At 43.3% G+C, this 17,228-nt stretch overlaps 1 protein-coding gene across 1 annotated transcript; it reads right to left on the bottom strand.

Moving 5' to 3' along the window:
• Positions 1-1,049: 1,049 nt before the first annotated feature.
• Positions 1,050-15,606, bottom strand: WNT9B (Wnt family member 9B). The gene is given in 5 exon segments (XM_042471618.1): positions 1,050-1,340; positions 1,342-1,527; positions 2,600-2,865; positions 3,967-4,223; positions 15,483-15,606. Coding segments are annotated over 5 exon segments (1,077 nt in total). The 5' UTR covers positions 15,560-15,606.
• Positions 15,607-17,228: the final 1,622 nt, after the last annotated feature.

Below are 17,228 nucleotides of genomic sequence, written 5' to 3'. Positions count from 1 at the left end.
CAAGCCAACCCTCTTCCATTACTGCTCAGTTTTTTAAAAAAAAGATATTCGCCCTTCCTTAAGAAAGCAGTACCTCATCTCTGCTTCCTCAAGTGTGATACACCAACTCCATCATGAAGTGAATAGGTTGTATTTTGGTAAAGATTCATGAGGGCCAACTAGTGATTCTCCTCTGATCTCAATGAACCCTGGGAGGTGCATTGCTCTAAATCAGCCCTAGGGAGGTAACTAGGAACCACCATTTACATGTTCCACATTTCACACTGGTATACTGGATACTGGGGGAAGTTTAAATGGAGACTCCTAGCTAAAGGTCCCAGCGTAGAAGTCACCAGTAGATCCTATTGGTATGTTCGGATTGCAGCAGTTGCCTGAGGATGCCATATGCTGATGTTGGGCCTATGTCCAAGCCTGTAGTGTCAGCAACTGGAGCAACACTGTTCTAGCAAATGCTCCATTGTAGTGAGGGAAAGCTTCTGCCCCAATTGGAAATTTCTGACTGAGTACACTTTACAAAATAGATGGTCCTGCCAATTCACCGCAAAGAATAAGTTGCCACTTAGACTATTGCCTGGACCTTCACTAGAAAAGAGTGGTAGGTTGGCAGTAGGGTCCATGGCTTTGCATAGATAAGGCCTCCCAATTTTAGTTCTTACCCTCTCTATTTTGGAAGGATTCTAAAGCATGAGGGACTTCTATCTGATACCTTGAGCAGCTCTCCCCAGCCAGTGTCCTAGACTGGAACACCCAGTGGCTTAACAGTGCTAAAAACAACTCTATATATCTCTTTTTAGCAAAGGTCCTTAGCTCTTTAGAAGCATCAGCCTGTCAGCAAGAGAGCCAGACCTGGAGTTTGGACCCTCCTGCTAATGTGCTTCCTCCTTTCCCTGCTGATTCAAAGATCCATATTCTTCAGTACTGCAGAACTGCTGCCAATGACAAGTTCTCTGCAGATTAATTTTCATCCCCAATATGGCAAAGGAAGTCAAAGCATGAAGGCAGTCCAAACAGCATGTAGTCCTCTTCCTCCAGCTGGCCGTGTCAACTTCTTACTGCTTGCAAGTGTAAACCACCTCTTCCTGCATGCACTGTTGACATTCAACATAGCAGCACCACTGCACCTGGCAATGGCAGGAGAAGGTCACCATGCGAGTCTGGATGTTGTAGCCCCGACCACAGCACATACTGTCACAGTTGGCCTCGCGGGAACACGTCCTTCCTGCAGTGCCCACTGAATACCTGCTGGGCCGGCAGAAACTGGGAGAGTCTTCCATGTAAACCAAGTCAGTGGGGCGGGGAGGGGTGGGACCTTTGGCCAAATGGCCGTGGTGCTGGGGGGCTCACCAGTTCCGAGTGGCCCACAGCATCATTGGTGGCACTGAAGACCTTGACAGCACCATCGTAGCGTAACTTGAGGAGCTTCCCTGTCTCATGGAACGGAGATAGCTGCTTCCAGCAGGTTCTCACAGCACATGAGCCAGAGACACCATGGCACTTGCAAGTGGTCTTGAGGCCATTTTTCACCGCCTGTGGAAGGGAAAGAAGGATGGACAGATACTCATCAGATAGCATAGTCATGAATGAAGAAACAGGAAAAGGCAAAAGTATAGCTTTGCAGATGATTCAAAGGTTTAGAGGGAAAAGACCAATAAGGTCACAAACTAGTTTTGAAAAACAAATGCTCTTCTAAAAACAAACAAACCTGGTAGCCGTAGCCTCTGCACAACTTAGAAACAAGTATCAGTACATTCTTTTGTGCTTAAGAATCAAAGACAATCTTGCGGTATCTTGAAAACCAACAGATTTATTGTGTGTAGCCGCCATCAAACAGAAGAAGCATTCCTTTATTAGAAAGAAAGGAAATGCCTCTTAAGATACCCCTTTGCCATGCTATCATCTGCAATTTTTATAAACATTTTAATAAGCATATTATTAGCAGCCACATTTGGAGCTATTTTGTGGGTGGCTAAAAAAGTGCAGAATTTAATTCACATTATAATAGTATCTACTATAAAAATGTGTAAGATACTTCTACAGCATTGGAAGAAATATTGGTTGCTTTAATTTGGTTTTTTTTAAAAGACTAAAAATTAAAGCAACCAATATTTCTTCCAATGCTGTAGAAGTATCTTACACATTTTAAAATTGAATTGTTAACCACTGTCTCAAATGGTCAGGCAACTGGTAACCTTACCTTACCTCTTTGAAGTCCATAAACATGTACAGTCATCTCTCTTCTTCCATGGGTTTGCTGTTCATGGATTAGAGCATCCATGGATGGCCCCACCATTTCCCCCAATGGTGGTGCATGCACACAGCCATGCCAATGTGGTCGCACACACTTCATACCACCATTGGAAACAACAGGACTTGAGGTCCCATGGATTTTGGTATCTGCAGGGGAGTCCAGAATGGAACCCCCATGGATACAAAGAGCCAACTGTATAATACAGCTCGGAAAGGCAACTCACTCTGACTCAGAAAAAAGCATAGATCTGGTATCCTAAAACTGTAGGATGTTTAGGCACAGTAGACCAGTGACAACTGCCTTTACCACTTGTCTTTCTCTAGGCAAGTCATGGAAGGTCTCCATCCTCACCTTGATGCCCACATTAGTATTGTGGATGTCCACTTTGGCCCGCAGGTCTTTCCCAACTTTCTTCTGGCCCAAAAAGTTCTTCAGGAACCTCGTGCTGTACTTGAGGTTGTCTCCACACACACCCCATTGCCAGGCCTTGCGGTTCTCCAAGTCTGGGGAGTCGTCACAGGTGCAGCGCTCCATGCGCCCTGCACTGCAGGCCCGAGCAAGGGAGTGAGTTAGCGCTGCTGAAGACACTGCATACAGAAAGGCTGTTTCCTTGAAACCTGGGGGAGAGAGGAAGCAAGCAGCCAGGAGTGAGGAGAAATTAGGTTCTGAGAAAGGCCCTTTTCCCTGACCAGGCATCCCTCAAAGGCCTGCCAAAACTTTCACCTGCCTGAGAAACAATAGCAAGGAGGATGCTAGTTTAACCTCTCTAAGAAGGACATTTCAGAATCTGAGAGCAACCACCAAAAAGGCCCTCTCCCATGTTCCCATCAGATGTACCTGTGAGGGTTCTGCAAGTCTTACAGAGACAAGAGCTTCCCCAGAAGATTTTGATTAAGATTTTGATACATTTGCATCTTTTTTTATTATATATAAGCTTTAAGATTGCATCAAAGGTTGCAATACTACTGAGGAGCACAAGCAGAAGAATCTCACAATCAAGTCTTGCATTGGCATGCAGAGAACATTTGGGACAGGCACATGTATCAAATTTAATATACAACGTCTTGTATTGTTGTGTGTGAAAGTGGTTTCACTGCTATGTTACAGTTGGGCCAGTTTATGAATCAGCAACACCTGAAAATAAGAACAAATCATTTGAAATGATTCTTTTGGAAGAACTGCAAGATATATATTCCTGTCAAACGTTTGACTGAGCCTCTAGTTCCATGAACTTTCTCCCCCATTTATAGCCCTTTCCCATGATACAGTTATAGGGCTATAGCCTATGACTTCCCTTCAACCACCATGGTAGCAACCTACAGAATCCTGGAGTTTGCAGTTTAGGGAGACACTAGAGCTCTTTGGATGAGAATTCTGAACACCCTCCATAAACTGTAAATCACTGAATTCCATATGATGGACTTATGGCAATTAAATTGGGCCAGTCCTTCCTCCATAGCCATCATGGAATCACAGCCAGTTGGTGGAGGTGGGACAGATCTTCCCATCCTTCTTCTACCAGTGCAGTTGTCAGAAGGCTTATTTTGCAAAAGCAAACACACTAAGTTGATTGTAGCCTGCATTTCCATGTTGGCTATAGAACATAGGCTCACTTTTTTCTGTAATTTTCTTTTTAAAATAAGACTAGTAGCATTGGAGGCTTATTTACAAGCATGGACTATCTCTACCCAGGAGAGTTGATGGAGAGGCAGTCTTACCTCGCTTCAGGAGGTCAGCCCTCCCATCTAGACTGCAGTTCCAGCGCTCGTTGCGAAACTGATACTGGCACTCAAGGACTCCAAGCCGGATGGCATCTCGCAAGGTCTCGGCCAGTCCTGGTTCCCTCCGGCAAAGCCTTTTCTGTTTTCGGGATAGTCGGAGCAGGTCACATTGCTTCAAGTGAGCCTTCCAGTGGGCAGAGTTTGTTGAAGGCCCCAGCAGAGGAAACTGAGTTAATGCTTCTTTCCCAGTCAGGCTAAAGGAAGAAGAAAGAATACATCATGGCCTTTAAAAGGGTATAAAGCCAAGGATGGCTTATTACTACTAAATATTAATAAACCAAGGAAGCATAGGTCTGTGTTCTCTTCTGGAACAAGGTGTAATTCCAGGCCTCCACCAGATTCTGTTTGTTGCTGAACACACAGAAGTTACTGCTGTACAGTAAGCTTTATTGGTGATAAATGATGCAGTAGATGCTGTACAGCAGAGAAGCCCCTCAGCCCTTTCAGAGATGGTGGCCAGCATCCATCACAGTCAATAGTAGAACTGGGCCCCAAAACAACTAATTCTACCCAAACTATTCCTGGTTGGTTAGATGGGGAGAACCTAGGCAGGGGTGCACCTGCCTCCCACCAGCTAAGGCCAATGAAAAACAGACACCCAAGGATTATACAGTTGGTCCTCGGTATCTGCTAGGATGGATGCTCACGTCCTATTATATACAATGGCAAAGCAAGGTTATATAAAATGGCAAAATCAGGGTTTCTATTTCAAAAATTTTGAAAAAACTTGTTTCAAGCCATGGACAGTTCAATCCATGGATGCAGAATCTTTGGATTCGAAGGTCCAACTGTATAACATAGAAGCAAGCAAAGAAAATCAAAATGTTGAAGTATGACCCATCTCCCCACTTAACCCCCATAGTTCTCTTACATATGAAAACTGTCCAGGCAGGTTGATAAAAGAGAAAGTTTAATTCACTATAGCATTAGACAGCTGTTCACATTTGGCCATGCTCCTAGCAAGGACTCTAAAATCCATCTACCTAGTGCAGAAGCCCATCTGCCTGGTACAGAAGCCCAACTCATTACATTCTGGTTCAAACACAGAGAAGCCAAGTGGCTACAGATTTGATGAGCATCAGATGAAAAATAGAACGAGGGTTCCTACTGCATTTGAGATGAAACCAGCTAAGCAGATATGGAAACTGTTCTTATGGGGTGTAAGCAATGGTTCGTGTGATGCATCCTATCTCTCACGTGCCGGGAGAAAACCAGTTTGGCAGGATAGTTTTCTTCCCTGCAATTACTAATTATCCAGAGTTGATCAAACAAGTTTTGAAGCTGAACACTTTTGAAAAGTTTAGTCGTATATCCAGCACATTCCCTACAGACACCCAGAGGGAGAAAAAGATAACCAACCATCAGAATTTCAACAATAGCCTACAGGGATGCACCTACAGGTCCCCACAACCATAAAAATATGTGTTTTTTTGTGGGTTTTTCGGGCTATGTGGCCATGTTCCAGAAAAGTTTCTTCCTTAAAATATGACTTCAGAAAGATGTGGTGCCCAGCATACCACTCTGTGAAATGTGCCACCAACCTTGAGGAATCAGCTTCAGGGACTATGAAAGAGAGAGAGCACATCTAGCATAGGAAGAGAGAAGTTGGTTGATAGGGTTCGTTTAATCATTGCAAAGAATCATTAAAGAAAAGATGAAAGAAAATAACTTACATTTAAATCTAAGAAATGAAATTCAGAAGTAGATGTTAAAATCTTTAACAAACTCTGTGCTTTGGTTGGATTAGCAGATTTCAAAGGATGTAAACAACTCCAAGATCTGTGCACTCAAATCTACATTTTGGCAGACGTTTGTTTCTACAATTGCCCTGTGGACTACAGTCAACATCTGCAGTATTTGATTATATTACAGAAGCCTAAAGATGTACTACTGATGTAAAAAATATACTTAGACTTCATAACAACCACCAAAAGAGACTTGAAAGTACAAGGTTAACAACAAGAGTGAGTTGTCTTGGTTCATTTCCATACAAGCCCTTTTCTAATCACCATCTATTGCTTACTCGCTTTTGATGACAGATTCAGTCATCACTGTCAGTGATGGCTTGACAGTGATCAGTCAAGAGTTTTCTGCATAGCTTCAAGTAATTTATTACTGGTAGCACCTTAGATGTAACAAGTTATTGCATTCTAATAAAACAGTTCTTTTTATAATAATAATAATAATAATAATAATAATAATAATAATATAGCAATTGCCAAGTCACTGATTCAGAGGTGGACTAATACTTTCAAGGTGTTATCAGGGGACTGGGTGGGAGCATGCTTCTCAGTAAAAGACTCTTCCATCTCCCTACGTTGGGTATATGAAATGATTTGTTGTGGGGGATCTATTTTTTGCATCTTTAACTAGGGTTTTGAGCTACTCCAGAGCAAGACACTGCCTCTCCTTGCTTCTGTTCCACCTAGTTCAGCGTAATATTACAGAGTGAAGCAACAGAACAAAAAGAGTGGAGCCATATTTATTCAGCTGGTGAAGCAACACAAGGTGTAGCTGCCTCCCTTCTGAATTGCTCTGCAATATTATTTTGAAATAAGTGTAATGGAGGCAAGGAGGTGCAGGGGCCAATGTTGAACTATGTGAGACAGGAGATTTTTTTAAACAAACCACATTAATGGGATCAGTAAGAAAACCATGGGCCCCATATTTTGCATCCGTAGATGACCAAGCAGTTTGGGAAAGGTGTGCTTTTTAACTGGAAAAGAAAAACACTCTAAATGACTTATGGAGAAAGGTTTCGTTTCAGTGTTTATTTTAAAAATTGATAAAAATTGTTTGGAGACCAATTCCTCATCTCCCTTTTCATGTATAATTTCTTTTGAGTGTATCTGGCATCCAGTCTTGTAAACTCTCTTACACCTCTCTTTAGATTTTACCTGCTGGTTACTCTATGTTTCACCAGTGTCACAGGTTGGATGCTTGGTGGACTTGACAACACCACTTGCCTCCGGGAAAAGTTCTGCATCGCAACCTATGATCTTTCAAGCATGCCCAGTGAGTGGCCAAGAGACCTCCAGCTGTGTTTATCGCAACAGTGGAATGCTCCTGCCTTCTTACCAATCCAGACTCTTCTTCCGGCCATTGGGTGATGCTGGTTAATCATTAAGCAAGTAAATTTCCAAATAACCATGCCAAGCAAGATGGCGGCAGTCTCATTAAAATACAGGACAAGTTCCATAGTAGTGCAGCATCTTCTTACCCACTTAGGGGTCAACAATCTCTTCCCTGCAGTCATTCCTCTAAGAAGAATTCTGGAGCTTAAGTATTTATGTTTGGATGTGAGAATGAGACAACTGCAAAATAAAACCGTGGTTCTTTCCACACACTCATGGGACTTCCTAGGAATGCAGAAGTGTATGTGAGAAAAATACCTTTAAAATAACCAACTCAGAAGAGTTAGTATGAGATTTCAGAATTAGACAGGTTATTGTATGGACATTTTTGCCTGTATGTTCAAATTTCACATCACCCCAATGGCAGTTGATGGCTCCCATGTCAGTAGGGCAAAGAATCCAGTCCAGGTTTCTAGATTTGGAGCTGTCTGAGGTGCTGGACACATCTAGCTGTAAGATCAGCACCTTGGATAGCACTTTAAACCCTGGAACGAGTTCATTATCCCAATGACATGAGAGCCACCAGTCTCCACAGATCATTACTTTTCTCCTTGACTTGTTTTCCACAAGCCACAGTCTTCTAAGGAATTAAGTCTCAGGTTATCCAAACATGAAAATAGTGTTAGCAGTTTGAAAAGGGGTCAGAATATTAACATTCGATTTAAAGTTGTTCCTGGCTTGTTCTAAATCTGGTAAGTGCAGTTTCCAGGTTCAGACAAAACTAGCCAAATTGCTGAGTTGTCAGTGGTGCTAGAGGCTCTAAACATCCATAGCCTAGATTATGATCTGGGATTCTGAGAGTTGTAACCCACAACATCTAGGGCATCAGATTAGGGCATGCTGCTGTGGGACAGACAGATAGCTCAGGTCACCATGACTAAAAACACTTCTCATTACCCCCTCAGATACCTACCTAGAACATACCTAAAACTTCTCTGTGGCTGTGAATTACAGTGGAAACTTGGGAGGGGCCTCATCTGCCATTATTGCTCTCATTGAGGAACCCCTTATAAGGATTTGCCTTAAAATTACAGTGCATCTAAGGACAGCAACCTGCAGAAATTACACACGCTTTCCCATTAAAAGCTGGGTTAAATGTTCCAAGAACGAAATGAACATAGCTGTTGCAAGGCTACAGCTCCCTTGCTTAAACAACCATATCCACGTAAAGCAATAATCAATATTTGTTTTATACTAAGGAAACTATAGCCGGAAGGAAAGGGGAATGTTGCCTCTGGTTTTGCAGATGATGTGCATGTTCACATTTTGAATGGGGGGAAAAATCTCATTTGATGTCTCATCTTTCCCAGAAATGTGCAGAACAGGCCTGTCGGATTTCCTTGCAACTAAAGTGGCTCAGTTTTGAACCCTGCTGGAGACACCTCCTATCAAAAAAGCAAGTGCTAGGCCAGGTGTAGACAGAGTTCAGGTCCACAGCATTTCTTTTGTTTTTCTACTATTAGAATGCCAAAGTCTACCAACCAGAGCCAAGTATCCATTGCATTCCACGAACCACATACTAAGATGTATACAAACGTACTTGTGAGTTACCATACATCAGGTGTTGTAACACAGTTATCTGTACTGCATCTCGTATTGGACTCCAATGCAAGAGGCTGGGCTTGACTAGATAGTTACTAAGTCCCCTTCAATTCTCGGGCTGAACAATTCTATTTTAAAAGTGATACTTACACAGTTGTATCAGTATGATTGCACTTTAACTCCCATGGGTAGATCCTATGGAATCCTGGGGTTCATAGTTTGGTGAGGCACTAGAGCTCTCTGGATGAGAAATCCACATATCCCTTCCTAAACTATAAATGCCAGGATTCCACAGGATATTGCTATGACAGGTAAAGGTCTAAGACACACTACAGAAATAATCCAGTTTGAAACTGCTTTAACTGCCCTGGGTCAACACTAGAGAATCCTGGGAACCGATAGTTTTGTGAGACATTTAGCCTTCTCTCTCAGAGAGCTCTGGTGCCCCACCAAACTACACTTCCTAGAGTTCCACAACATTGAGCTGGGACAGTTAAAGTGATGTCAAACTGTGTTGTTTCTGCAGTGCGAATACAGTCTCTTTGGACCTCCAAACTGAGCGTGCATCTGCACTGTAGAAATAAGGCAGCTCTATCGTAGGGAATCCTGGCATTTTACAAGATCTTTAGCCTTCTCTGCCAAAGTGTACTATTACCTTACAAAACTACAAATCCAAGGATTCTATAAGATGGGGCCATAGCAGTTAAAGTGGTGTCAACCACCTGCATTATTGCTACGGTGTAGATGCACCCTGAGGTCAACTAACATCTTACCCATTGCAATGCTTAGACTCCATGCTGTAGCAATATGTGTTGAGGAGATAGCAAGGAGATGGAGTATACAGTGGGCCCTTGGTACCCACTGGGGTTTCATTTCAGGACATTCCCCAGCTTCCATGTTTCTCGTCTGTAAAATAGGAATGCTAATTTATTACGCCAGTGGTCCCTTGACACTATACATTTACCACACTATGATTCCACCATTGTTCTAACCTGTGGATTTGTAGTTCAGGGAGAGGTATTTCGAGTTTTCAACCAGAGAGCTCTAGTGCCCCGCCAGACTACAAATGCCAGGATTTCATAGAATCCGACCAAGTGGAATCATAGCAATATAACTACATAGTGTGAAAGGGCTCAAAGCTAGAGCAGGACAAACAGTCATTTGAATGGTGTTCTGCCATCCCAGGGCATCTTCTGAAGCAGCATATGAATCTGTATGCAGAACTCTTTGGCTTGGAAGACTGAAAGAATAAAAAGGAGCAGCCAAAATCACACTCTTCAGTTCTGGCAGGCATTCTCTCTCTCTCTGTTGTGTGTCTTCAAGTTGTTTCTAACTTACAATGACCCTAAAGCAAACCTATCAGGGTATTATCTTCACAAGGTTTGTTCCGAGGTGGTTTGCCATTAGCTTCCCCTGAGGTTGAGAAAGTGTGACTTGCCCAAGGTCACCCAGTCGGTTTACATGGCTGAGCCAGGAATCAAACTCCGGTCTCCAGAGTCATAGCCTAACATTCAAACCACTACACCATGCTGGCTACACTGGCAAAAGAAAAAACAAAAGAAGCCAGGAATCCTACCGTTGGTAGGAGTTAAGGGGATTCAACATTGCAAGGGAATAAACCATTTAGGGCTTTGGTCTTCATGCACACAAGAAGAGGCTTTCAACTTTCTTAGGACATATTTGGAATGCTAAAAGAATGCTGTGAGCTCTCTTACAAAATAGATGCAAGGTGTGTGTGCTTGAGGCAAAATGATTCATTGGAAAAGGTGATGCTTTATAAATACAGAAGCAGTGGCAAAAGAGGAAGACTGCATTACAGGTGGATTGAATCAATTGGGGAAGCCATGGCCCTATGTTTGTAAAACCTGAGCAACACTGCTGATGGCTATGGCTCTTGGAGGTCTCTCATTCATTGAGTTGCCATAAATCAAAGGCAACCTGAGGACAAACAACAACTACTACTGCTCAGAGAGCTAGGAAATACAAAGAGCTTGAGTACAGTATTGGCAAGACCTTTCCAGAAAAGCCCCACCCGAATGTGTTGCAGGTTTGTACCAAGCCCAGATTAATGATATTTGGATACATCTAATTATGGCTTTAAAAGATCATTTCATAAAGAAGCGCACCTTGTCATGTCAAACCCCTCTAAGCAGTGTTGAACCTCAACAACTAAAAACTCAGCAACAAATTTCACAGTGGAGGTGACAGCAAAATGTTTGGAGGCCGGAGAAAGCTGTCTTAAATTTTGCAAATAAACCGTGTTGTATATTCACCCAGAAAGAAACCGGTTTTCTTAAAATCAAGCAAGAGCACACCTCTTTCAAAGAGGAATTAAATCCAAAAGAGTTCAGAAAATAAGTTTTGAAATTAAACCCACACAAGGCTGGGATAAGCTTCTCTTTAGACTGCAACTACCAGAACTCCAAAGATGCTGAGATTTTTAATCCAAAAGGTAATGTTTCCACAACCCTTATAGTCCTTATATCAGTCCTTATATTAGGACATGAAATCCACATCTCAGAGCTGCAGTCTTCAGCTTTTTAAATTCAAGAATACAAAAGTTAATTCTGAATGGAATTGCAACTTTTCTATGTATGCATGCATGCAGCTTTCTCTCTTGCTCACCCCCCCAAAGCCCCAAATCTGTAGTTGAAAATATTCAGGGGTAGCTGTTTAGCAAATACAAACAAAAATCCATCAGTGATACCTTTATTGGCCAAATGAAATGCACAGTATACTTGTTGCAATATACTTTGAAAGCTTGCGAGAAGTATATTGTGCAGTTCAGTTGGCCAATAAATGTACCACTGATGGGTTTTTGTTTGTAGTAGTTGAAAATGTTTTGAATTTATTAATTAAAGAAATTACAGTAGTGATACTATCCTTTTCATTTGGACCTTTGGAGATCAAAATTCAGGCTGCAAAAGAAGCAGATGATTTTGCAGAAGAAAGGGATTTAGAGATACAAATGGAGAGCCAAAAAAAATGCTTGCAGAGCACAAGATTGTCAAGGAACATGTTGAAGCACCGCTACCCTGCTATCCATCATAACATAACCAGCCCTTGCCACCTGTTCCCTAACAGGATTTTGCTTTGTAGTTTATCAAACTCCTGCATTGTTCAGAATAAAATAAGGAACGTTAGAATCTGGAAACGTGTCAATATTTTGCAAAGAGAGAGAGAGAGTTAGAGCATTGCTAAGCATACTTCTACAAGAAAACTGAAAATCTAAGGCATAGTGGAAGAAACACACATATTTACATCCCCCGGTTAGTTGTTAGAGGAGTCCAATGTCCAGTCAGTTTTTGCATTTCTCTAGTTGTTACAGCACAACCCAGTACACATATGTAGGAGTTAAGTCCCACTGAATTCAATGGAGTTTGTTCCCAAGGAAGCGTATACAGTACTGTATTGGATTACACTGTCAAAGGCAAGCAGCAAACAACTTTTCTCCCAAACACTGAGGAGTCACAACCACACACACACACACACACACACACACACAAATATGGACTGTCAAAACCTAACTTCAAAATCCAGATTTTTACACATCTCCGTTTCAGGACAGCTATGCATATATATCTCCCACTCAAAGTGATATCAATGCTACTATAAACCCAAGCTTGGGGAAACCTCATCTCAGCCCCTCTGTTCATTACAGAAGCAAATGTAAGGATTCACATATCCTCCAATATGTCGCACATGAAAACCAGAATGTATGTAGCCAAGCAATAACAGAGTGTGGTCAGATGGTGGAAATTATTACTTAGAAAGAAGAAACAAGCTAGGAGATGCTGCAGCAGTTTGCTTTTCCCATCTACAAGGAAAGGCAGGATCTCACCCCCCTCCTCTTCCTTCATCTGCATATCTGCCCAGTTTGGAGCAGTTGAAAGGTATGGTCTTCTAGGAATGAAGGCTGGTCAGGTACTATAATCTTTTGTTAACTGAGGTCCAAACCACACAGCAGAAATAATCCAGTGTGACACCGCTTTAACTGCCATGGCTCAGTGCTAGGGAACCCTGGGAACTGTAGTTTATTGTGGCATGTGACAGAGAAGGCTTTGACAAAACTACAGTTCCTAGAATACCTTAGGACAGTTAAAGTGGTCTCAGCCTGGATTATTTCCGCAGTGTGGTTTGGACCTGAGAGACAGAGCTGGATCCAGATGTAGTGATGCTTAGAGCAGGCACACTGGAATCAATGGCACTTAGCCTATTCATGACTTATTTCATTAAAACATAAGAAGAGCACAAGAAAGATCAGCCCAAGGAATTATCTAACCCAGCATTCTGTTCTCACACTGGCCAAACAGTTCTCTCGATAAGCAAGACATGACTGGCGCGTGCCCAATGATCAGCACTGAGAGACATACTGCCTGTAATACAATGATACACTCCCGATGTAACTGCTCTCCTCCAAGCCAGCACCAGGTCTGGATCCAACCCACAAAGTGTGCAACTAATTGCAGTTTTGCTTCTAAAGCTGCCTGGAAGAAGGCTGGCCCTCCCTATCCTGGAACGTGCGGCTATGAAGCTCACCTGGGAATGCACCTGCCCACATCAGCAGAAGAATAGAAGCCACCCAAACTGTGCCTTACTCCAGCAACACTTTTTTCCAATGGAAAGCACTTCTCTGAACATATCAAAGGAGAAACAAGGAAAAACAACAACTAGATGTAATAAAAATGCCACCTTGGTGTAGCAGTTTGAGGGCCTCCATATTCACTAGGGTTAGGGGCACAAGACCCCCGTGAATATGGAAAAACCGCAAATAACAAAAACACCATGTTTGTACCTGAGAGGACACCTCTCTAGGGATCTCTAGATGCTCCAGAGCAACTCAGTGGCCAACATCCGACAGACACTGACCATAGAACTGCGCTGGAGGAGCGACAAATGCCTAGTAGAGTATTCTCTATAGGAATCTCTAGGTCTTATGGTACAACTTTTAGCTAAAGTTGACCATAGAGCTGTACTGGAGGACCTAGTTGTTCCTAGAGGGAGCGTATCAATCAAATCCGTGAATAAGCAAATCTGCAAATATCAAAGCTGCAAATATGGAGGGATGAGTGTATATTTATACACACACGCCTAACACAATCCCAAAATCCTAACTCTGACTTGCCGGATTGCTCCCCCAGGCAACACATTACATTCACACTGCAAAGCAACAACCCTCACTTCCCCATCAACTGTCCCTATCCAATAAATGCATATGTGCAACTTGGCAAGACCTACAGCGGTGGTTGTACTTCAAGGAGATCTAAACGCTTGTAGTATGTAGAGAGATCTTGTAGCACCTTTGAGACTGACTGAAAGAAAGAAGCTTGTAGATGTGTCGTTTAGGAGTCTATAATGCCTGCAGGACTTGGATGCAAATTTAAGGGACCCACATTGACTCCGAATTGAGCTTTGACAGTGGAGACAGCAATGGCAATAACAACAAACTAGAATGCCCAGAATTCCATAGCATGGAGCCAGGCCAGTTAAAGCAGTGTCAAACCAGATTATCTCTCAAGCTTTAGGCACACTTTACATACAACCCTGAAATCAATAGTTCAAGTCAGGAATGTCCCATTGAGTTCAATGGGTCTATTCTAAGCATGGCATCATCACAGAGAGAAAGAGAGATGTGATAGAAAGGAGAAAAGGAAGGAAGAGACAGTCAGGTTAGAGAAGAAGAGAAAGGGAAAAGGAAAAGCAGAAAGGGAGAAAAAAGAAGAAGGAGATTCAGGAAACAAAGCAGAGACAAACGTGAAACACAGGATGTTGGGGGAAATGGGAGAAGAATTAAAACTAACAAGGATTAAAACTTAAGAACCAGAGGCAAAGGGAAGGAAGGTCCAAAAGCAGCCTGCAGAAATAATCCAGTCTGAGACCGCTTTAACTGCCCAGGCTCAAGGCTAGAGAATCCTGGGGCTGGTCGTTTATTATGGCATCTGATAGAGAGGGTTCTCACAAACCTTCAGTTCCCAGGATTCTCTGGCGCTGAACCTGGGAAGTTAAAGCGGTCTCAGACTGGGTTATTTCTGCAAGGTGCTTTTGGAGCAAAGAGAGCTGAAAGAGAAAGGGAGGAAAGAGGTGGGGGGAAAACGGTCCAAAAAGGCAAGGTGTAAAATAAATAAGAAAGAGAGAGAGAGAGAAGGGAAGAAAGAGGGAGAGGGAGAGAAACAGAGGGAGAGAAAGAGAGAGAGAGAGACGGAAAGGAAGAAAGAGAGAGAAAGAGAGACAGAAAGAGAGAAGGGAAGAAAGAGGGAGAAAAAGAGAGGGGGGAGAAAGAGAGAGAGAAGGGGAGGAAGAAAGAGAGAGGGGGGAGGGAGAGAAGGAAAGAAGAAAAGAAAGAAGGAGGGAAGGAAGAAAGAGAGAGGGGAGAAGGGCAGAAAGTAAGAAAGAACGAGAGAGAGAGAACGCGAAGGGAAGAAAGAGAGAAAAAGAAGAGATGGGACGATCTAGGCTGCAGTCTCACTGGAGAAATAATCCAGTTTGACACCGGTTCAACTGGGAAACCTGGGGATAGTCTTTTATTGTGACATCTGACCAAGAGGGCTTTCACAAAACTCCAGTTCCCAGAATCCCCTAGCACTCATCAGGCTATGGCATTTTGGGATCTGTGGTTCGTTGTGGCCCCAGAGCTCTCTCAAGGGCTCCCAGAAGGACAAAAATCCCAGGAGCTCGGGCAGCTAAAGCGGTGTCAAAGCAGATGATGGCTGTGGTGCAGATGCAGCCAAAAGAGCCTGGAGAGGAGCAGCCAAAGGAGGAGAAGGAAGAGGTGCTGACCCGAAGTAGGCGTCCACCTGGAGCACCAAGAGGCAGCAAGCGGCGGCCAGAGAAACCCTGGGCAGAGGAGGCGGCATCTGCCTGGCCTTGGCACCAGCGCTGCGATCTTGCTCCTGATGCTCCTGCTGCAATTGCTCCGCATGGCTCTCGCTCTCTCAGAGGCAGCGGGCGCCTGGCCCTTTAAAGAGGCACCTGGGCGGGGCGGGGTCTGTCCCTTGGCCACGCCCACGGCCTGGCAGGTGAGGCCAGAAGGGATGCCCTTCCGCCAGGGACTGCAGTTTTACCTGGCAGCCAGTGATGTCACCCAGTGCAGCAACTCCAACTGTCACCCCCCTCACTTTCCATTCACCTCCATACAGAATTGTATGGCCATATAGCAAACCCAATGGCCTCCAAACAATGAGACCTTTCATTTTTGGTGTGTTTTTTGGGCTATGTGGCAATGTTCTGGAAGAGGTGATTCCTGACGTTACGCCAGCATCTGTTGCTGGCATCTTCAGAGAATGCTGACCTGGAAGAGAGTGGTGTGTGTGTGTGTGTGTGTGTGTGTGTGTGCACACACATACACTATGTGACCCTAAATCTTGATCTTGGTTTCACAGTATGAAAATCATTGTAGTACTGTACTCTGAACTGCTTTTACCATGCTTATTTGTTGTCTGCCTTCAAGTCCTTTCTGGCTTGTGGTCAACCCCAAGGCATCATCATAGGGTTTTCATTGGATAATGTAAAGGATAATGTAATGTTGTATGTATTCAGAAGGAAGTCTGAAAGGAAGGGAGCCCTGGAGGCACAGTGCTTAAATGCTGGTGCTACAGCCACAAGGTTGTGAGTTCAGTCCCAGGGCTCTAAGCTTGACTCAGCCTTCTATGGTTTCGTAGGTCAGTAAAATGAGTACCCAGAATACTCCATCCAAAGTTTCTGTTGAGCAATGGAAACTCACAGCACTTTCAAGACCAGCAAATGTTATTTGGCATATGCCTTCACAGACTGCAGCCCACTTCATCAGATGTGGAGTTCTGCCTCAGAGTCAGAGGTTATTTCACACAGTCTTGGAATGGAGGGAGTTGCAGTCAATGAGGTCAGGTGGGATAGAAATTTAAAAAGTATAAATGACATAATAGTGCTAACAAATACTCATTAGGTGATCATGCAAATCATCCTTGCATTGCTGCATTGTTTAACATGCAGACTAGAACTAGAAAGACTAGAAAGCTGGGCCAAAGCTAACAAAATGAAACTCTACATGGAGAAATGTAAGATGCTGCACTTAGGGTGGAAAAATAAAATGCACAGATATAGGATGGGGGACACCTGGCTGAATGAAACTACGTGTCAAAGGGATCTAGAAGTCCAAGTGGACCACAAGTTGAACATGAGTCAACAGTACAATGCGGCAGCTAACAAGGCCAATGCGATTTTAGGCTGCATCAATAGAAGTATAGTGTCTAGATCAAGGGAAGTAATAGTGTCACTATATTCTGCTTTAATCAGGCCCCACCTGGAATATTGTGTCCAGTTCTGGGTACTACAATTCAAAAAGGATGTTGAGAAACTGAAGCATGTCCAAAGGAGGGTGACTAAAATGGTGAAGGGTCTGGAAACCATGCCCTATGAGGAATGACTTAGGGAATTGGGGATATTTAGCCTGGAGAAGAGAAGGTTACAAGGTGATATGATAGCCCTGTTTAAATACTTGAAGGGATGTCATACTGAGGAGGGAACAAGCTTGTTTTCTGCTGCTCC

Source organism: Sceloporus undulatus, chromosome 6 (assembly GCF_019175285.1).
Source record: "Sceloporus undulatus isolate JIND9_A2432 ecotype Alabama chromosome 6, SceUnd_v1.1, whole genome shotgun sequence".
Lineage (NCBI taxonomy): Eukaryota > Metazoa > Chordata > Lepidosauria > Squamata > Phrynosomatidae > Sceloporus > Sceloporus undulatus.
Note: the sequence above shows the minus strand (reverse complement) of the source record. Positions and strands in the feature narration are given on the sequence as shown.